Source organism: Pararge aegeria, chromosome 9 (genome assembly GCF_905163445.1).
Source record: "Pararge aegeria chromosome 9, ilParAegt1.1, whole genome shotgun sequence".
Classification (NCBI taxonomy): Eukaryota; Metazoa; Arthropoda; class Insecta; order Lepidoptera; family Nymphalidae; genus Pararge; species Pararge aegeria.
This window is the reverse complement of record NC_053188.1, coordinates 17,102,955-17,124,964: the sequence shown is the minus strand read 5'-3', so window position 1 is coordinate 17,124,964 and position 22,010 is coordinate 17,102,955. Positions and strand designations below refer to the sequence as shown.

At 36.1% G+C, this 22,010-nt stretch overlaps 1 protein-coding gene across 1 annotated transcript in view; it reads right to left on the bottom strand.

Annotated features, from left to right (window-relative positions):
- The window catches only part of LOC120626595, a 72,502-nt gene that overhangs the window by 3,757 nt on the left and 46,735 nt on the right, over nt 1-22,010 (bottom strand). The window contains exons 3-4 of the mRNA XM_039894152.1: nt 10,010-10,129; nt 389-503 (exon numbers count right to left, since the gene is read on the bottom strand). Of these exons, the coding sequence (XP_039750086.1) occupies nt 389-503; nt 10,010-10,129 (235 nt within the window). The remainder of the gene's footprint in view (nt 1-388; nt 504-10,009; nt 10,130-22,010) is intronic.

Genomic DNA, 22,010 nt, shown 5'->3' with positions numbered 1-22,010 from the left:
TACTACGACAATACACACATCGCCATCTAGCCCCAAAGTAAGCATAGCTTGTGTTATGGGTACTAAGATAGCTGATGAATATTTTTATGAATAACATACATAAATACTTATAATACACAGATAAACACACAGACCCGGAAAATCATTCAACTTCATCACACAAACATTTTCCAGCTGTGCGAATCAAACCTCAATGTCTTGGACTCAGAAAGCAGGGTCGCTGCCCACTGCGCCAATCGGCCATAAAAAATAAATAAAGTTTAGATTATTGCAGTCTCATTATTTCTTAAATTTAGAAATATTTTAATGAACATACATTAAATTTTCAAATTTACGTTGGCTTTACACTGTCTTTATTTACTGACTAGGTTATCACGTTAATTATTACCTGCTGCTAATATACTGAGGCTTCCAGCTGGTATGCCCAGCCCCATGTTGAATTTTTGCCGCTCTTCGATGAACGCCACGCTTCCCATCACCAAGGTTGATATACCGCATACAATCTGCAGCAAACAAGGATTCTTATTAGAATCCTAAATTTTTGAAGCCAGAGTAAGACGGTTTCTAAGGACTAGGGAAGGTATAAGGCTGTAAAAATTTAAAAATTTTCAAACTCGAGTAGTGTTTTTTATTGGTATAAAGACAGCTTTGAATATTCTCTGTCAGCGGTTTTCTTTTTAATTATTACAATCCTTATTTGCTATTCTAACACAATTCTATTCTATTCAATTTTTTTTATTATTATAAAAAAAAAACCTGGCTGAGAATATTATAATTTAAAGCTGTCTTTATACCGATAGACAACACTACTCGGGCTTCAAAAATTTTAGATGTGTTTACAGCTTTATCCCTTTTGTAGCCCTTAGAAACCGACTTAAGTCAGAAAGAACGTGGATGGGCGATGTTACGCGGTTGGTTGGTGTGAATTGTGTAGAATTCAAAGCTGTCTTTATACCAATAAAAAACACTACTCGAGTTTGAAAATTTAAAATTTTTTACAGCCTTATACCTTCCCTAGTCCTTAGAAACCGTCTTAAGTCAGAAGGAAGGCGGATGGGCGAACTTACGTGTTGGTTGGTGTGTATTGTAGCAAATAAGGATTCTAATAATATAATCTTTATTTGCTATTTAAATAATAGACAAAGAATATTATAATTTAAAACTGTCTTTATACTAATAAAAAACACAAGTCAAACTTAAGGAAGAAAGAACGTGGTTGGGCCATGTTGTCGGTTGGCGCGTATTGTGAAGAGCAGCGGATGAAAGCTTGTATGGGAGAGTTACTAATGAAATATTGGACGTTGAGTAAGATGATAAATTGCAGCGTTTGTTTTATGCCCGTTTAACTTTAGAAAGTGTTGTTTTTGAAAATCGGTTTATTTAAAATAATTTACCATCATCATATTACCGGCCCACCACAGAGGCCGAGAGATGAGAAGGCCATTGTCCACCACGCTGGCCCAGTGCGGATTGGTGGACTTCACACACCTTTCAGATCATTATGGAGAACTCTCAGGTATGCAGGTTTCCTCACGATGTATAGTATGTTAATTTTATAAATGTGAAAGTCTGCTTGTTTGTCCATCAATAACGCAGCAACAGAGCAACGGATTGATGTAAATTTTATAAATTTAAAATGTATATAAAAAAAATTCGGAACTGACAGGATTTGAACCTGCGGCTCTCTGGCAATCGCGGCCCGAGCGCTTTTTCCAAATAAGCTACGGCTCTCCTACCGTCGATGCCGAAAATTAGTATATGCCTTTTAAATTAGTCCTAGGATTTATGTGAGTTTTTTGCATACAGATAGTTTATGGGCCGCAGAGTGGCATTGGCTTTATCCCGGAAAAAAGCAAAGTTACGCTTACGCTGACGCTTGCGCTCACAAACGTCTGGAAATAGTGCCGAAAAGCTAGTCATAATATAAATAAATAAATAAATATACTACGACAATACACACATCGCCACCTAGCCCCAAAGTAAGCGTAGCTTGTGTTATGGGTACTAAGATGACTGATGAATATTTTTATGAATAATATACATAAATACTTAGAATATACATATAAACACCCAGACACTGAAAAACATTCATGCTCATCACACAAACATTTTCCAGTTGTGGGAATCGAACCCACGGCTTTGGACTCAGAAAGCAGGGTCGCTGCAAACTGCGCCAATCGGCCGTATAAAAGCGTTAACTCAACAAAATAAAAACTTTCATGTTTTTTTTACTATGATTTTTTGTCATAATGTAACGTGATTAAAGACTGTAACACAATAGTTAGTTGTAATAGGTGCTCTGGTTAACAAACTTAATTATAAACTTTGTGAAAAAATGTTGACGTCAACGCCAGCCAATATGTTGCATTTTGTTTTTGCGAACGGGCTTTGGCGAAGTTTCAACTTTCAACTGTATTATATAAGCTTTTCTAATTCATACTAACTTTCAAAGCAGGCATCTAAGGTATCTAGGTAACATTACATATTAATCAATATCAGCTTCTATTTATTAACCCCCGACAAAAAAAACTACGGGGTGTTATGAGTTTGACTTGTCTGTGTGTATGTCTGTCTGTGGCATCGCATTTTATTAATAACATACATAAATATATATAACATAATAGTTTTTTGATCGAAAGGTTACTTAGTCGGGAGTATTCTTAGCAATGTTTCATGAATATCTGTATATTTTTAGTACCTGACTGGAGTTAGAAAACTGGTGTTCCCCGTGTCTCGTTGGAGACGTTAAACCGTCATTCCAGGTTTAAAAATCTGATGATAAATTGACATGTGATCATAACCACAGAAAATAGCAATTGCTGAGTTTCTAAGAAACGGTAACAACTATATTTTTTAAGTTGTGTGTAGTGAGTGCGCGTGTGCTTGTGCGTGTGCGTGTATATGTGTTTGTGAGTGTGTGCGTGTGTGACAGCATACTGGAAACTTTGTGTCTGTTAGTTTGAAGTAGGTTTGTTTGAAGTTTTAATCGGGTAGGTATATCTTTCGTCAGCAATACTACATCGTGTTGTTGTGATTTAAATAGGCACGGAAAGGGTCAGATAGTAGTACAGTATGCTTTTTTTTCCTGAAAAAGTACCCGGAAACCGTGGACTCTAAAAAACTAACCTTTGTCCCAGTTAAGCAATTATACTGATTTTGTGTAGGAATAGCTCGCTGCTTGATTATAAACATGTGGTACTTTTAATCTCAGTAAAACAAAAGATACATATAGGATTTTTATAAAACGCAAACGAAGTCCGGGGATATAGCTGTTATACCTACTATAAATGCTAAAGTGTGTTTGTTTGTCCTACGTTCATGAACTAAATGAGCAACATAGCCTAACTTTTATCCCATCAAAACAAACGGTTCCCTCGGGATTTTTAAAAATCGAAGCAAGCGCGAACGAAGTCGCGGGCAATAGCTATTATAATATAAACACCTCCTCAATTCTTTAATATAATTTTTGTATGGAATGCCAAAAATGCTTTGATATCCCGACCCCCGTGTTGGAAAGAAATTGGATTCCCGAGCAAAGATATTCAAGTTATCTATGATTCCATTTGAACCCATCTTGAACTACGTCCCTGGAAAGACCAGACTAGTTATTTTAGGTTGTTTTTTTTCTTATTTTTATTTCTTTCAAATGTAATGTATGTTTTTATTCTAGAAAGCTTATAATCTTTACCACTTCATTAATTTTATTCCTTAATACTGTTTTTAATTGTACTTATGTTAATTTACTTCTACTTTATATTAACTTACTTTTCACACTTTTGTGCACATGGGTTTATGTTAGATCTACTAGATATTTGTTATTTGATTTACACTACAGTTATAACCAGTTCTGTGTACATTAAAATGAATAAAAAAATTGGTTGCCTGTAAAGTCGGTATACGGGCGAAAGTTTTACGTGACAACGACTTTGAGTGGTAAAATAATTTTAATGTGAATATTCATTCGTATAGTAGGAAGAAGGATGAAATAATAGTAACAATTTAAAACATTTATTTATACAAAGAATTATATTTAAAACATTAATTTATACAAAGAATCTCGCACTGAATTTCATATTAACAAAATTTATTTTTACCTTTACACATACATACGTATTTATATACAAATATACATACAATAACTTGCAATACATTTGCGTACAATGAAACAGCGTTTACTACAAAGGGACGCGTGCCTTTCACTTTTTATGTCTGTCTCTCTCGCTCTTAGGCGGGCTAACCATGCCCGAGTGGAAGGGACGCGTGCCTCTCACTCGCTCTCATTGTGAGCGCATAACGTGAGCGGAGCGTAACGCAGTTTCTTGAAGTGTCACCCGGCAAACCAATTTATAAGACGTTGTCACGTCAAAAAATATTTTTATATACGCTTTACCCGCTTTTTTACTTAAAAATCCATTGGAACCAGTTGTTTCTCCGGGATAAAAATAATCATATCTCCGTTTCTAGGATGAAAGCTATCTCTATGAAATTAGGCCAAGTTCAAATGTAATAATACCACGAGACGGAGTTTTTATTCAGGAGAACTACAACGGTTCCGTAAGAATTTTCTGAAAACTGAAAAAGGACGAATTCTTTTGCAACAGTAAATATGTATCAATAGTATGTAATGTAGTCGGGCCCGATTTCGTCCATCTTCCAAACTCATCCCTTCGAATTTAAATAGGATTAAGATCGGAATATTAATTAGGATTATCGTAAAGACCGCGCTCTCCGCATAATTAAACGGTGCCAGCCCTGTTTAGAAGTCATCAATAACGCTAGAACTTCATATAAACCATATTTTTAGCCCCCGACGTAAAAACAAAGGGGTGCTATATGTTTGGCGTGTCTCTGTGTGTGTGCGCGAGTGGGTTTGTCTGTAGCATCGTATTTCCCAAACGGATTAACCCATTTTTAATTTAGTTTTTTTTGTTTGAATGTTGAATTTGTCGCGAGTGTTCTTCGCTATGTTTGATGGAAATCGAGCCAAGATGGCCGCCGCAACAAAATGGCAAAACTAAAATGGTGAAAGTATGTCTGTTTGTTAGGTAGCTCTATATAATGGCGGATTTTAGTAAAAATAAGTAATTTTCGTGACGAAATCTTCCAAATTTATAATAATAATATCTTTATTTTATAAAAACAACCGTATACATTTCATGAGTGTGAACCCCTGTCTCCTGCGGTAGTTAAAACTGTGTTACAGGAGACAGTGTCTTCCCTATATCTATGGTTTTTTTAACACACGTTTGACAATATTACAGGGAAAATTATATAAAGGAAAAAAAGAAATAAATAAATGAAAAAAAAGAGAATTATATAAATTTTTGAGGCGGGTGCTATGTACCTATACATTGGAATTGTTTGTGGGTGTGCGCGTGTTTGTATACGTGTGTGTGTTTGTGTGTAGTTTTTTTTTTTTTGTTTTTCTAAAGTAAGATGGTCTTCTAGTGGTTCACTTCAGTCTCACTTTTGGGGGGACCGAGTTCAATGCATGCACTTAAAACTTATGGCGGCTTGATTGGGGGGAGTGCTCGCCAAATAAAATATACGGTATACGTATACGTAGGTATATATAGGTATACGTGTTGTACGGTAGTGACTAGATTGTTGACATTCACAGTCTAATAAATATGGCCGCCACAATAGAGCGGGGACTAACAGTCAGATTAACGTCGAACCGAGCCGAGGTCCGAGACCTCGCAGGAGGCACCCTCGGGTCGACGTCTCCCACTCTCCCCCCCGATGTCGTCGAGCCCTGGGGCTCTTCTCATGGCGAGCTTTCGCGCTCGCCCCACTCCCCCGGTGACGCCATAGCAACCCCTCAGGTGGTTATCGGCAAGCGTCCTTCCGAAAAAGCAAAAAAAAAAAAAAGAGCGGGGATGAGTTGAGCGTTGGCAGCGGTAGAAGCAACACGTGGTAGATAAATTAGCTTTGTGTATTTCAATATCTAATCACAGTCTTTACAATAAATAGCATTCTACGTACTATTGTGTTTGAATAATACTATTATAATAACAACTATAGTGAGTGAGTACACTATACGTGTGAACTTATATACTAAACTGAATTACAAAGGTCAAAATTTGTGGCGTATTACACACGCCTTTGGCACGCAGGCGACATCGAGATAGTACCGCTGACAGTACCATACCACTATTGCATAACTATGCAAATAATGTAATGGTAACTTATAGAAGTGACGGCCGATTAAAGCAATTAAAAAGTAGGTACATGCTTAGCGACGAAAGAATCGTGAAAAATCTTCACGCCTGAGAATTCACTATGTTATATTCCATAGTGAATTCTCCCTAATGTTATTCCCAAATGCGTGTTCACTTCATCAATCCGTAATGGACAAGTGGGCAACGGCCTTACCCTTTTTACATCTGAGAATAGATCAGTGCCTTGTAGCGGGCCGCTTATAAGTCTATGATGATGAAATTTTCTATAATTTCCAAAATAATAACCTATGAAAGTTGGCGACCGTAAGTAAATAAACCCAGAACAAATATTTAACGTACGAGTTTACTCTGAATATTATTTTATGGTAATTAAAACTCTAAAACCTAGATCAACAAGACATCTACCTATTTGGTAAGTGTATGTTTGTTAGATTTGTTTTAGCTAGGTATGTGATCCCCGAATGTAGGTTTTTAACATCTAGACTTGAAAAAGAAAACCGATCCTTGACTTCAATGATTCCGAATCCAGGGTTGCCGAAATCAGTGATTTTTGATCATTAACATTAACCGGTTTCGATAGCTTTACGTGAACTTCGAGACACGTGGGGGTTGGACACATCTAATTGGCTTTCTCCTGATTTCCTAACCCCGAGCTTGTCATCATCATCACCATCATATCAACCCATTACCAACCCACAACAGAAGAATAAAAAAAAAAAACTTGCTGCAAAAAACTTCTTTTACTTTATATTTCATAAGTTGTTGTTTTTCATAAGTTGTTGATTGGCGCAGTGGGCAGCGACCCTGATTACTGAGTCCAAGGCCGTGGGTTCAGGATGTGCTCCTTACATATCTTGTAAAGTGTTGCTATGTTTAAAGGTAATGGTTTTCCACTTAACATCAAGTGGGCCGTGGCTTGGTGCTGTCAATTTATACTTTAAAATCTCTCAAAGTAGAATGGACCTAATGTGTTGAAATTTAAAGTCTTAAATCCTGTGCTTCTGATGTTTTTTTTTCATTTAAAACATCCGTTCTGTCAAAAGCCCGAGCTAAAGAATTGTAGGCAAACTTAAGTTTTAACCATTACAAATAAGATCCATTTTCCTCCGATGTTTAGTATTAGATACGTTCAGTACGAAGCGTGTGTCAATGTGTATCCTTACACATTGAGGGTGTAGACCGTAGTCCACCACGCTGGCCCAGTGCGGATTGGTGGACTCCACACGCTTCTGAGAACATTAAGCAGAACTCTCAGGCATGCAGGTTTCCTCACGATGTTTTCCTTCACCGCTGAAGCAAGTGATAATTTACTTGCTTGAAGCGCACTTAATTTAAAAAGTTAGAGGTGCGCGTTCGAACTTAGGCCCCCGATAGTGAAGCCAAAGTCCTAATCACTGAGAACGAGCTACTGAGAATTTTTAACCCGACAGAACCGAATTTTTAGAATCGAACTTAAAACCTCGTGCTCCGTAGACGAAAATGCTTGTCGATCAATGAAAAGCAAAACATTGCTTTGCTTATTACTGCTTTAACAACAATACATTGATCTTTCACTGTTCAGGCTGTTAAGCTTTGGAATGCCTTGCCTCTTGGAATCCGAGAGGCACAGTCTATTACCATTTTTAAAAAACTTGTCAAAGATCATTTTTTGTCTGCATCTGCGGATCTTTAACTTGCCTATTCCCTTCTGTTTTATTTGTGGTTTGACAATATTGTATATATTTATTTATTATTGATATTAATTATATAGGTATATATTAATTATTATCACTATCTATATATTTTATTGTAAGTTTGTTATATGTACATATTATATTTGTATGTATAGGTTTATGCATGTTTATTTGCAACACAGTACAGTTAAATGCACCACCTACCTCTCTTCTTGAGCTGTTTTTAACGCCTTTGGTTGCCTGGAAGAGATCGCTATGTAGCGATAAGGCCGCCAAATTGTATACCTTTTGTTAAATTTTTACTGTTAATTTGTTATGTTTATGTGGTGTACAATAAAAGTGTATTCATTCATTCATTCATACATTCTGATTTTCATTATTTACCAATAACGAGTTTCCATTTGAATACAAATGGCTAGAGGCATTTTGTGCTTGAGTAAGTTGAAGTACGCAATATCAAAGCTTTTGTTTACGAGCTGTTTATTTTCCTGAACATATTCAACTCGAAAAATGTTTCTAAACAGTCGCAAACGAGTGATGTGTTTGTTAACATAACAGAGAGTCAAAATAGAGAGATTTTGTAGTTTAAAAATTAATTCACTGAAATTTCGGCCGCGTATAACTTTTTAATTAAATTTCCTTTAAACTTTCATCCGCTATTCTACGCCCGCTCGATGGTGCTCTTTGATTACGCTAGGTGTTTTATCTAACGTTAAAACGTGTCATAAAATAGCTCATCTCCTTCCTCTATGGAGCATTTAGTAAAGCTAGAAAGATTTTAAATTGCAACTGGCAGTTTAAGATATGAGCGCGTTAATATTTAAAAAATAACTATTTTATTAGTAGGTATAGAATAGATTTGGTAATGATTTTGCATACTGTTTAACTTAATTTTCCTAAATGCATTTATTACCACAACCCCGATTCGAAAATTCGAACCCACAAAAATATCTTCATCTACAAAAACGATATGAAGTTTTTTAAAAAGTCTGTACACTCTTATGAAAATAAAGCTTAATTTGCTATACTCCGAGAAAAGCAGGAGAATCTGTATGGTGTAATTTATAATTTCTTCAATCCTTATGCTCCACACCAAACAGATCTTCTTTAATGTACCCTCTACGCACGTTTCGCTCCGAAACCGGAGCATCCTCAGGAGATGTTGACTTTACAATGAATAATTGTTAACTTAACAATGCTCCGGTTTCGGAGCGGAACGGGCGTAGAGGGTACATTGCCGAAGATCTGTTTGGTGTGGAGTATAAGGATTGAAGAATATATCATGGATTTCCGCAAAGTAACGCCTGCGTCTATCCAATGTCTGTACACTCGTCAAATAATGGTAAATAAAAAAATCTAATTATACGAAAATTAATATTTTCCTATGAACTAAACGACAAAATTATAAATCTCTATTAAAATGTATGAAATATAATATTTTAGCATCATAATGTTATACTTTAAGACTCTATAGCGCTATTTTATCCGTAGAAGTAATGAAGAAACCGTTAAAACTATTTTACAAGCGAGTCCTAACTCGCGCGTTTTTTAACTCGTGGCTTATATAGGTAGAGAGCTATTTCCTAACGAGCAATGGGGAGTCCGTTTCTGCACAGGACGGCAGCTTCACGGGAAACTTTTTTGTTTTTTGTATTTTTTTGGCAGTTTTGTCGACCTCCCTCGCGCAACGGTGAGCGCTGTAAATTAGCAGGAGGTCCCGGGTTCGAATTCCGGCAGGGGAAATCAAAAATTTGTCTTTTATAAAAAGATTATAAATTTTTTTAGTTTGAAAAAATTTTTGGGTTACGAATTACAATAATTCAATCGAAGATCTATATATACTAGATACGATTAAAATGTTAAAGAGGTCTGCTTAAATTAGTGTTATCTCTATATCAATTTACACTTTTAACGCGGGAGCTGCAGAAGTCAATTTTGTGGGGTGGAGTTTACGCTTTTATAACATAATTCCGGAGGTAGTTCAGGGTATACCAATGCATTCGTTTTAAACAATGTGTTAAAACACATTTATTACAGCGAGTTAACTATACAATTGACACATTTCTTAATAACAAGTTGGAAGCAGTCAGCTCAAAAATTACCTTCAGAATCATCTTATTAAAGCGTAAACTAGACCCCTCGGAAAAAACCTACCTGCAAAACCCGAAGTCGCAGCACCAAGGCGAGGGGATACGAGAGAGGGTGGCGGAAAATCGCACCATCCCTCTCTGCTGTCAGCGGCGCCGCGGACTCTTTCCGGCGTGACAAAGCTGCCTGTAAATAATACAGCTATTTTAGTTGACATCAAATTTATAGACGCTTGAGCGACTAAACGACTACAAGCTGTACGCTTTATTTTCGAACACTTCGCCCTGTGTTCTATCGAAATTATAGTCGCTTGAGCGACTTTGCGATAACAGCGACGTCCACAAGCCACGCGCTTTATTTTCTAACCCTTCGCCGTGTATTCATCAACCTGAGGGGTAGGTTTTAAGTCACAGATACCTAAAATAACAGTGCCAACCACGTCTTGTGGACCGGCAATGCTATCTGGCCGCAGAAAAAAAACGTAGCGGTAGTACTTCCCCGGACGAGCTCTGTCACAAAAAGCTCTGCTACTGCTATAGAAAGCTACTGCTGCTAGTCAAGTATTATAAAGTCGCTTAGACATATAATAACGTAGGAATGTCAAAAACGTTTATGCCACACACATGTAATATAGGAGTCACACTTTGAAACATCCAAGTAATTTCAGGCCCTTTGGCAACGTCGCGACCCTTCGCTTTTCGGGCGATTTCACAAACAAAAGCATGAATCAGTGTACTTGTAGTGTTAGAACCCAAGGACTAAGCCGGGCTGGTGTTTGACAAAAGGTAAAAGTAGTGAAGTGGTACTTCAAATCTAAACAAAGAAGTAGATTTAAACTGCCATATGCCAGCCAGTTCTCAGATGCTTTTAATAATCTTTCAAATCGGTTTTGTGTTCCTTTACCAAAATGGTTAAAACGAATCTATAGAGCACGAGTTTGTTCATCTGTTACAACTTTAAACCCGAATGGTATCTACATGGGAACGGTTGAAGATAGTTTAAGCCCCTATTAGCATCACGAAGCGTTCCTCTATATTTGACGGCCGACTGGCGCCGTGGGCAGCGACCCTGCTTTCTGAGTCCAAGGCCGTGGGTTCGATTCCCACAACTGGAAAAGGTTTGTGTTGTGTTGTGAACATGAATGTTATTCAGTGTCTGGGTGTTTATCTGTAAATTAAAAGTTTTGATGTATATTATTCATAAAAATATTCATCAGTCATCTTAGTACCCATAACACAAGCTATGTTTACTTTGGGGCTAGATGGCGATGTGTGTATTGTCGTAGTATATTTATTTATTTATTGCGACGAATACATTTTTGTCTGATTGTTTTTATTATTACTCTTTATAAACAAAAAGCTGATTGATATTAACAATCGACTAACCAGAAACGGACATAAATAAGATATCTGCATATCGTCTGCGAAAGGTGCAGAACTCCTTTGTGGGGCTGAGTATACGCTTTTACAACATGATACCTAAAGTAATTCTGGACCTACCGTTGCATACATTTAAAAATAGTGTAAAAACACATCTAATACAGCGAGGTTACTATACATTTGATGAATTTCTTAATGACAAGGTAGATTGGAAGCAGCCAGCTTCGTTCTCATCTCCCGCAAGATAGAAAAATGATTGTACATGTTGATGTTGGGAAAGAGCCACTACTGAGTTTCTTGTCGGCTCTTCTCAGTAGAATCTGCTTTCCGAACCGGTGGTAGAGTCACTACAAACAGAGATAGGTACTTGACGTTTCAAAAGTGCTTATAAAGTAGGCCTACTTGAAATGAATTAAGATTTTTTTTTAATTTTTTGATAGATTAGTCTTAATTGTTTTCTTTGCTTCTTTACGTTTTGTTCAAAGTTTTGTTCAATGTATTATTAACTCTTTTACATATTTGTTTATTCAAAATGCCCAATTCTTTTTATGTTAAATCCGAGACCGTATCTTTTTCAAAATCTTATATTTATGCAATCTTTGTGGCTTTAGATTTAAGTGAAACTATTTATAAATATATTTTTATTGTAACGCTGTTTATTACGAATAAATAAATAAATAAATAGCTGAGAAATCAATAGGAACAGGAGTTCTCAGCCACGAAGCACGAACGCATGGGTCAGACGAAAATAGTGTTGGAAAAAGAAGTTTGGCATCAGCAGTGGGAAACTAACACGTTGTGGCAGATTGTGACGAATAAAAAGGACATGTGAATGGTGTTCCGACTATTATCATCATGATATCAACCCAATAACGGCCCATTACAAGGCACGGGTCTATTCCCACAATGAGAAGGGTTAGGTCGTAGTCGGATTGGTGGAATATTATGTTAGGTGTAAATTATTGACTTGCTTTTGGCTGTCTTGAGGATGATAAATTTGTCACCACTTGTTGTCAACTGGTTTCAGGGATATGTACGTAATCGACAACAGTGTGTACGGTTGGATCATAAATTATCTTCCTTCATTTCTCTTACTTCTGGAGTGCCTCAAGGCGGTGTTCTCTCTCCTCTTCTTTTTTCTATCTATATAAATTCGATTTCCTCTGTTATATCTTCGTCCTATCATTTATACGCTGATGACTTGCAGATTTATGTTTCGGCGACCATTGATGATCTTGCATATGCGATTGAATCTCTCAATACTGATTTGAATAATATAACGGCTTGGTGTCGATCCTTTGGTCTTCGGGTAAATGCAGATAAATCTCAAGTAACTATTATAGGCAGTAGTAATTTCCTTTCTTCCATATTGTATAATAGTTTACCGCCAGTTCTCTTTGATGGTACGGCTATTCCGATTAGTACTTCGGTCAGGAATCTTGAACTCATTATAGATAATACTATGTCTTGGGTACCACACGTTTCTCAAATGAGTCGCAAAATTTTTGGTGCTGTTCGGTGTTTGGGGCGGTGGAAAAACTTTTTACCTATTAAAACTAAAATTCTTTTAGCTAATACATTATTACTGCCTATTTTGGATTATGCAGATGTCTGCTATTTGGATTTATCTGAGACCATGCTAAACAAACTTGAGAGGCTGCAAAACTTGTGTATACGGTTCATTTTCGGCATACGTAAATTTGATCATGTGTCTCAGTATCGTGCTCAATTGAAGTGGCTACCAATTCGTTCTCGTAGAAACTTACACGCTCTTTCTCTCCTTTACTCCATTTTATATTATCCGCAAACTCCACCATATTTGAAAGAGCGATTCACCTTTCTTGGTAGCAATGTTCACTTAAATCTGCGAGCTAATAACGACAGCTTGTTACACGTTCCTGCTAGTCGTTCGTTGGCGTATGGCAATTCTTTTACGGTAAAGGTGGTTAATTTATGGAATGAGCTGCCAAGGGATATAAGACAGTCCAAATCATTAAGCATCTTTAAATCACGGTTAAAAGACTATTTCCTGTCTAGTATGTAGCAAAATATCTATGTATTTTATGTGTATGTTTATATAGTAATATGTATTTAAGTTTATAAATTGATATATATATATATTGATATTTATATACAAATATATAAATATATATGTTTTACTATATATATGTAGTATTAGTATGTAATGTTTATAATTAGCACAATTTAATTATTGCACTATCCCGTTTTCTCTAATGTTTCTTCAACCAAAGGTTGTCTGGAGGAGATCGCTTCAAGCGATAAGACCGCCTTTGTGCATATGTATAGTTTTTTATTTTTTTTTTGTTAACCTGATTTTATATTTGTATGTGCAATAAAGACTTTTTCTTCTTCTTTCTTCTTATTAATAAGTAATTATAATAGAGTGCATGTATATAACTAGCGTGGTGGACTACGGCCTTAACCCCTTTTCATTGTAGGAGTAAACCCGTGCTCTGTAGTGGGCCGGTAATGGGTTGCTTTTTAATATGCAGAATAGAAACATAACAAAAGTAAACTATACTAATTATAATATTGGCTTTATGTCTCCTCGGTGCGATATTAATTAAATGCCGAGCCAAATTTAATAAGTTGCACATTATAAAATAAGCGAAGCGAGGTCGAGGTCAAAGAGGTCAGGAGGTTTTTTGAACTAAGATATAATATATTATTATGATAATTAATTAATTAATTATCTGCTTGATCTTGGTACCTATAATATATAAATATTTAGATCATAAAAGGAAGTCTTCCAGTCCTTTGTTAAACAATATAAATAGTCATTCATGTTCTCCACGATACAGGCTACCTAGTGTGGAGACCACTAGCAGTTGATTATTGTAATTTTTAGAAATATATTTTTTTTTTTATTCCTTTATTTATAATTTTTATACCGAAAAACTTTCTATGAACATTATTAATGCGTAAGAGAGATTTTTGGTTCGTCTTTCTATAACGCAGCAAAAGTGCACGCGAAAACTAACAGCGGGCGGAGCTGCGAGCAGATATTATGTTAATTACCTTTGAGAACAAAGATGTGTAGAGTCCACCAATCAGCACTGGGCCAGTGTTTTGGACTACGGCCTTAACCACTTCGCATTGTGGGAGGAGACCCGTGCCCTGTCGTCAATGGGTTCATATGATGATGTTTATTTACATATTTATTTCACTACAAGCTTTCTCTTGCATCTGGGGGGAAGTGTTGATGCATAACCGTAATCTCTGTGGGGAGGATTCTAACCAGCCATGCCCGAAGCCTTCGAACCAGACCAGACCGGAGGGAATTATGAAATTTAAAACTCCTAAATTGCTATCGATTGGGATCGCACCCATGATCTGCCACTTTTTACGAACACTGCGCCTGGAAGTCTTCAAAATTGTAATTGCAACTTATAATTGAAGAGAAGAGATAAATAAGTGTATTTAACTTGACTTGATTTTCGATTAGTAGAGGAGAAGTAACAATAGTACCAAAACTTACTGACATTGAAGAAAAAACTTTCCCCATTTTAGTTAGCTAGCCTCTTGCCGTATCACTGATATACGTAAAGGGTGTACACACAAACGGTCCGAGGCGCATTCTCAAAGCAGGAACCAGCGACGCGATTTCGGCCAGTCGTCTTTCTTTTTATGGTCGAGTGTTTCCCTTGACGATCGTCAACGGTACTGGATGTATTTTGCACAAAAACCTTGTATGGATCATAAAGAATTGGCTCACTGCTGTTATTGATTAGAAGTTTGAGGAAAATAAAGAATATTTTGTGTTCATGCATTTTTTGCCTTTGAGAACGTCGTTGGGGAATTGTTTTCGTTGGAAATACGAAGCTTTGAGAGAAGAGGAAGGGTTTTTTTTTGATTATCTTAGAATAAGCTTACTCTTGATTCATTATATCATATAGTTCGGCTTTCCATGTGGGGATATAGAGTTTGTCCCTTTGGCACCTCTAACTTTCGGCATTATGTGCGTTCTAAGGAATTAAATATTAACTAAGATAGATGGATTTTCTTTCTTTTTACTTTCTTTAGAGGCGAAGGAAAACGTGCTCTCGATGACGCGTAAAGTCTACTAATCCACACTTAGCTAGCTTGGTGGACTAATGATTTGAGACAATTCATAAATACAATCTCCACATAAAAGTGATTCTAATTGTTATTCTGAGAGGAAACTTGTTTTGTAGTGGACCAAAACTTGCAACGTCGCGAAGTTTTGTGTTGCGCCCTAAATTGTAGCGCTTGCGTACAAACAACAAGTTTGCTTGGCAACTAACGTTTGTTTATCAACTAGTCTGGGATTAGTACAATACTAAACATATCCTGAATATTATACGGCGTTGAATACATCAAACCAACAGAGAAGGTTCAAACTATTTGGTATGTTGTAGGTTATATTAATTCAATATACAGTGCTAGGTACTTAAGTTATGCTTTCTAGTTAAAGGGTCTCCTTGTACAAAGACGCGTTTTGTTAAACTACTCTAAATAGTTTAGTACTACTTCTAATAGTTTTTTTAATAATGCTCTTTTTTTAGATCTATAGAATCTATGCTCGGGTGTGGTTGCAGTCGTCGGGGTGCATAGAGGGTATAAAAAGGGTATGCACAGGGTATGCAGATGATATAAAATGAAGAAAATCTCCAGTACTAGTTATAAATACTTAAGAGTAGGCTTTTTATAACTCTTTCAATGCCTATCCTTAAGTTTTTTTTAACTCGTACTGTAGATTTTCTTCATTACATATCATCTGCATACCCTGTGCATACCCTTTTTATACCCTCTATGCACCCCACCGACTGCTACCACACCCGAAAATAAGTTATGATGCGGCCTAAGATGGAGCGCGTTTGCTTAGGAGATGCCTATTCACTCTTATTTTTTTACATGTTTATCGATTCCCTTTCATACATATTTTTCTATCTTTTATAACTTTGTATGATGGATCATACAAAGTTACCGAGAAGAAGATCTAGAGTAACCAACATAGCTCAGCAGTCGCGAAGCTGAAGTAATAGGTAGGGCACATAGCTAGGAGAACCGATGGACCCCGCATCGGTAAACGTATAAGTAAGTAAAGTAAGTAAGTAAGTAAGTCTACCTTATTGGCCCCCAATAATGTAGACGGACAACATCAGGCAGGTAGAAACAAGCAGCCCGGGACCGTGGATTTTGGAGCTGCCTACAAAAGACCTACGTCCGGCTGTGGACGTCAATTGGCTGAATGTATGAATGATAGTAATTTTTTAAAACAAAATTGTTTCAATATTTCACATCTGCCAGGCGACATGTCCTGTCGTGGTGGCTTAGCTATATTTCACAAATATAGTGCGTTTTAAATGAGTAAGACGAGTTATAAAGTTCTGAAGCATGTTCCTTATTTCTGATTTCAGACGAAATGAGTGATTCGGAAAGTGACGAAGAGTCTAAACAGTCTAAACAAATTCAAGAGCATTCTTCAGATTCCAGCTACGATGAGGATGTGGTGGAAAAGCGTGAAGATGAAGCAGGTATACTTAAAGCCACTTGCCTTTTATTCCGCTTCAATGCAGTTTGGCGAGATTTTTAATCACATCAGTCCTATTTATCAGGACCTGCAGACCGACACCGTATTTCAGTTGACAACGAATTTAGCTATTTACTGAGGAAATTTTTGCAAATTGGTTGGCAGATACAATTCATCATCATCATGGGTTAACCCATTACTGAATACCAGCCCACTACAGGGCACCCCTCAGAATGGTTTAGGCCGCAGTCTATGACGCAGGTCAAGTGCGGTTGACTTTACACGCTGTTGAGAACATTATGGAGAACTCTCAGGGATGCAGGTTTCCTTACGATGTATTCTATCACCGTTTAAAGCAAGCGATATTAATATTGATTAAATTAAAACTGACATGATTCCGAAAATTCAGTGGATTCGGGGCTCGAACTCGCTTAAGCCTTACCCACTAGGCTATCACCGCTTCTCCGCTTTTGCACAGTGGCTAGCTGAAATTGGTGTCAACTGAGATACATAATAGCTTTGTTGGAACTGGAGCAAGAGTTAGGAAGTTAGGGAGAAGATAGTAAATAGTTAGAAAATAGCCGTTGTCTCCTGGGTTACCTTGATTAGCCCTGAGAGTGAGATCAAGCCAATTAGCTAAGACACGGTTTGTCATATAGTTCAAATGAAGAATATCAGTGTCATTGTCATGTCAGTGTCAGAGAGATTGTTGTTGAAAACCAAATATCTCTTGCTATTGTCTTTATATTAATTTATTTAATACAGAAATTGACACAAAAAACATGTACCAGTCTCTCTGACACTGACATGACTATTACACAGACACTGATATTCTTAATTTTAATTCTATAACTAGTCTTTTGTTGAGAATTCCTTAACAAAAATACCCTAACAATTTTATACCGGTTAATTAAATCTAGGATCTACTATAACGTAGTTGAACAAACTAACTGTAGCAGCATAGGTGTATATCTATAACTATATCTATAAGTTTTATGCTTAAATGCAGCAGTAAAAATAATATATTAAATCAGTGTTAGAATGGGTGAAAAATTCCACATATTATACAGAATAATATTATTAATGCGTATGAGAGTGTTAGTTACGCATTTACGCCTAAAATATTTGACTGGTCATCATGTAACTTTGTTTACATTATGTCAAGATAAAAGAAAAGAACTTACCTCATAATCACTTTAACCTTCTACGAATCGCACTCATCGGAAGCTCCCAAAAGGAATAATTTTCCAGCTATCGCGACTTTATTCACTGTTGCTCCTCTAATATTGGCCGTAGCGTAATCTTATCTGTCCTTCACACTAACCTTCCTCATTAAATAGATTATTCAACACAAACCAGTAGTTCCTGATTAGAGAGTTCTACCAAACAAACTCTTTAGCTTCATAATATTAGTATATAAATGAATAGAATAGCTAGATGTAATAGTTAAAATATACAAGGGTTCGTTATATTGTTGACTCGTTAGCATCAGTTTCATCTATTGGCAAACGAATACGCCAATGCTGATTTTAATTAATGCAACCATCCACGCCGCTTAATTATGGAAACCAGGACAATAAACAGTCTGACTGCATATAAAGTGCATTCAGTGTGATTTATTGCATATGCGTATTTAACAATGAGATCATATTTCACTGAAACATGTTTTGTATACAACGTGTAACCCAATTACGAAATACTGCTAAGGGTTGCATAAGTTTATTTAGTAAGGAATTACCCTGTGAAATAAATATGCTTATTTTGATTTCAAAGTTTACAGAAACTATTTTACTTTTGCAAACTAATTCAAAACATTCCAATTGTTGACTTATAACAACCCTTTTGAAGATAAAAGACTGACACATGACTGACTGACATAGTACCTACGCTACGCGAAACGCTCCTAATACAGTGACAGGAGACACTAATTATTTTAATTATGCTTATGATGCTGTCTGTATCTGATTTCTTCCAGTAAAAACGATGGCAGTGGTTTAATTAAAAACTATTAACGTTTCGGTTTCACAGATAAAACTCAGAGAAGGTAAATAATGTACCTCTAAATCCTGTGAAGTATTATTTCGCTTTTCATTTACACGTTATATCAAATAACGTTCTCGTGGGTCTACTGGCTTGCATGTTCAACTACGAATTACGATGCTCTTGGTTCGAAATGAAGGCTCGCGTCACTATAAAAGCGGTTTTTACAAATACAAGAAGCATTACCTCATCTGCAGGCCGCTTCACTATCTCAGTTGACACCAAATTTAGTTAGCTAGTCTGAAAACACGAATCCTAAAATTATTAACAATCCCTATCCATATCCCTACTAACTATCCCTATCTCTATCCCTACTTAATATTATAAATGTCAACGTAAGTTTGTTTGTTACGCTTTCACGAAAAAACTACTTAACTGATCCTCATGAAACTTTGTACACATATTTTTGGAAGTGTTAGAAGTAATATAGGATACTTTTTATCCCAAAATTAAGCTCGGTTCCTTTGGGAGAGGGGATGAGTGTTTGACGATTTTACACTATAACTCCGATAAATTTTAACCAATTCAAATAGTTATTTTTGTACTATTGAGGTTATAATATGTGTTTACTTTTGCCCAAACTGTGGTTGGAGATAGAGGACAGAACTCCTCAGTGGACAGCAGCAAACCCCACATTTAAGGCTTAGCGATACTGAATACTTTAAATTTTTTAGATCTACAACTAAATTTAATGCCACATCAAACGCAGACGAAATCGCTGGCAACAGCTAGCTAAGTATAAATAAGAATTTAACAGAGTCACAAAGGAAAGGAAATGATTATTAATTTATAGATATCATTATATACATGGTCCCTAACAAACTGTCTATGTCCAACCGTGGACGTGAATCGGTTGAGGTGACGATCATGATAACGTTGTTTTCGTTCGCTGGATAATGGTGATTATTTTATTACCTAATTCCGGGGTTATTTCTATTTGCTAGCTAAATTCTTCTAGCTAAATTCTTCTCTATTTGTTGTAATTTTTTAGACTAAAGCTTATCGAATTTTGTTTATGTTATTAAACCATTTAACTAAATATTCAAAAATTATACTATACAAGTTAACTATGAAAAATATGTAGAATTCAACTCATCGGCTTTCAGTTTTCTTAGGGTCACATTCAAGGTTAGCAAGTAAGGACTATGTCATGTATGTTTTTGGGGATATTAGCAACGTATCAAATTAATGATATATATATTATATTATATTTTAATAGGAGGCACATTAAAATACTACTCTTTAACAAATTTAAATTTCTGTCGTATCTTTATTTATATTTCAAAATCTATAGAAAAAGGATTTAAGCAATAGACAACTTGTCAAAATATGAAAAAAATATTTGAGGGGAATGTCACTGCAATAATAAATAGGCAAATAGATTTTATCTTTATTATAAAATAATTGTTACAGAAAAAGGAGCTGACAGGGAAATGATAGCTCCACCACCTTTACCTCAGAGAAAGCGATTTATACCCAATTACGATGTTGAAGGGGTGTTCAAAGTAGTAATTGGGGAGGAAACACAAATACATATCGAAATGGTGATTGGTACTCATATAATTGCTCAGAATCCATGGAAATTAGTTGAAAAAGAAAAAATAAGTGAATGCATCGAACTGGGTAATGAAGAGTCAGAATTTTTTCCTTTAAGAGAACATTTACAAAATTATGCGGATGACTTGGTGCTGATGGGATATATTGTTGATGAATCGAAAGACGATGATGAATTTTACGTGTGTCTAACCCCAGAAGCGAGGGACCATTGTAAACAGCAATCTGATAAATTCATAAAAAGACAACAAAAAAAATTAGAAAAAGCAGTGAATAAGAAACCTAGACCTTGGAAAAGTTTAGGAAGTGAAGTTGAATTAACAGAATTAAGGCCAATTAACACACGACCATTATTGGAAATAGAAGTAAAAGCTAAGTTTCCTAAGGTATACGAACCTAAGAAATTTAACATAAGAGATACAAATTCCGTTCGAGATGGTTTAATAGAACTAACACCATATAGGCAAAAGTTTAATAATATATTTCGGCAAAGAGTTGACACCGCTTGTCAGGCTGCGCCTAGTACAATAAATAACTCTGCGCAGACTGTGTTACGATATCCACAAAATATGTGGACTCAGTCAATTGCCGATGCTTTAGGCAAAGTTACTATTACTGATACTGAAGCCGGCGGAGATGCTGGACAAGATAAAGTAAAAGATAAAGAACTGCCTGAAGAAAAAGAAAGCTCTGACGAGGATGATGAAGAACACAAAGAACCACCTGATGAAATTGGCCTACAGGCTTATAAAAATGCTTTCAGACGCATGCGCCGACCGTCCTATATAAAAATGATAAATAACTTTATTAGTGAAAAGGTATCGGAAATGGATTCAATCATTGAACTAAATACAGTAATGGATATGTATAGTAATGATTATCCAAATCTAGTTGCGAAGAAGGCAGTTGACATTTATGATACTATGACCTTTGAAGAATACGTGTGCTTTACAGATGTAAGAGCTAAAGATAAATACATATCCAGCTCAGTTTTTCACCCGATGTGGTCTGGAATTGTTGCTATTTCTTATGCTGATGGATCACCAACTGTAATGAAAAATTTAGGGTCTCGTCCTGATCCTATACAAAGAGCTGTTTATGGGATTAATCCTGTATTAATTTGGAGTCACATTGATAGTTTATTACCAAAGCTTACTTTAGAAGCTCCGCGTGAGGTCAAAGTACTTTCTTTTTGTCCATTTGATGAAAATATTCTGATAGGTGGATGTATTAATGGTCAAGTTATTGTTTGGGATATAACAAATAAGTTAGAAAATGTCGATAAATTAGAAGTACTGAGTGAAAAAAGGGAGAAATATCGAATTGCAATGAATTCTCACATGGGGTGGATGAAAAATGTGCAAGATAAATCTATTGTTCAGTATACTGCTTTAAGCAATTTATTGACCAGCCACTATGGAGCTATTACCGCTATTAATTGGCTATCGCCCAACTTTAACGTTACGACTACCGGAAAGAGTATGATGATGAACGATTTAAGAAAATCAATGATCTTTTTTGCTGGGTCAGAGGATGGTCTAATATTGATTTGGAGTTTGTCTGTTGAAAATGTAACATT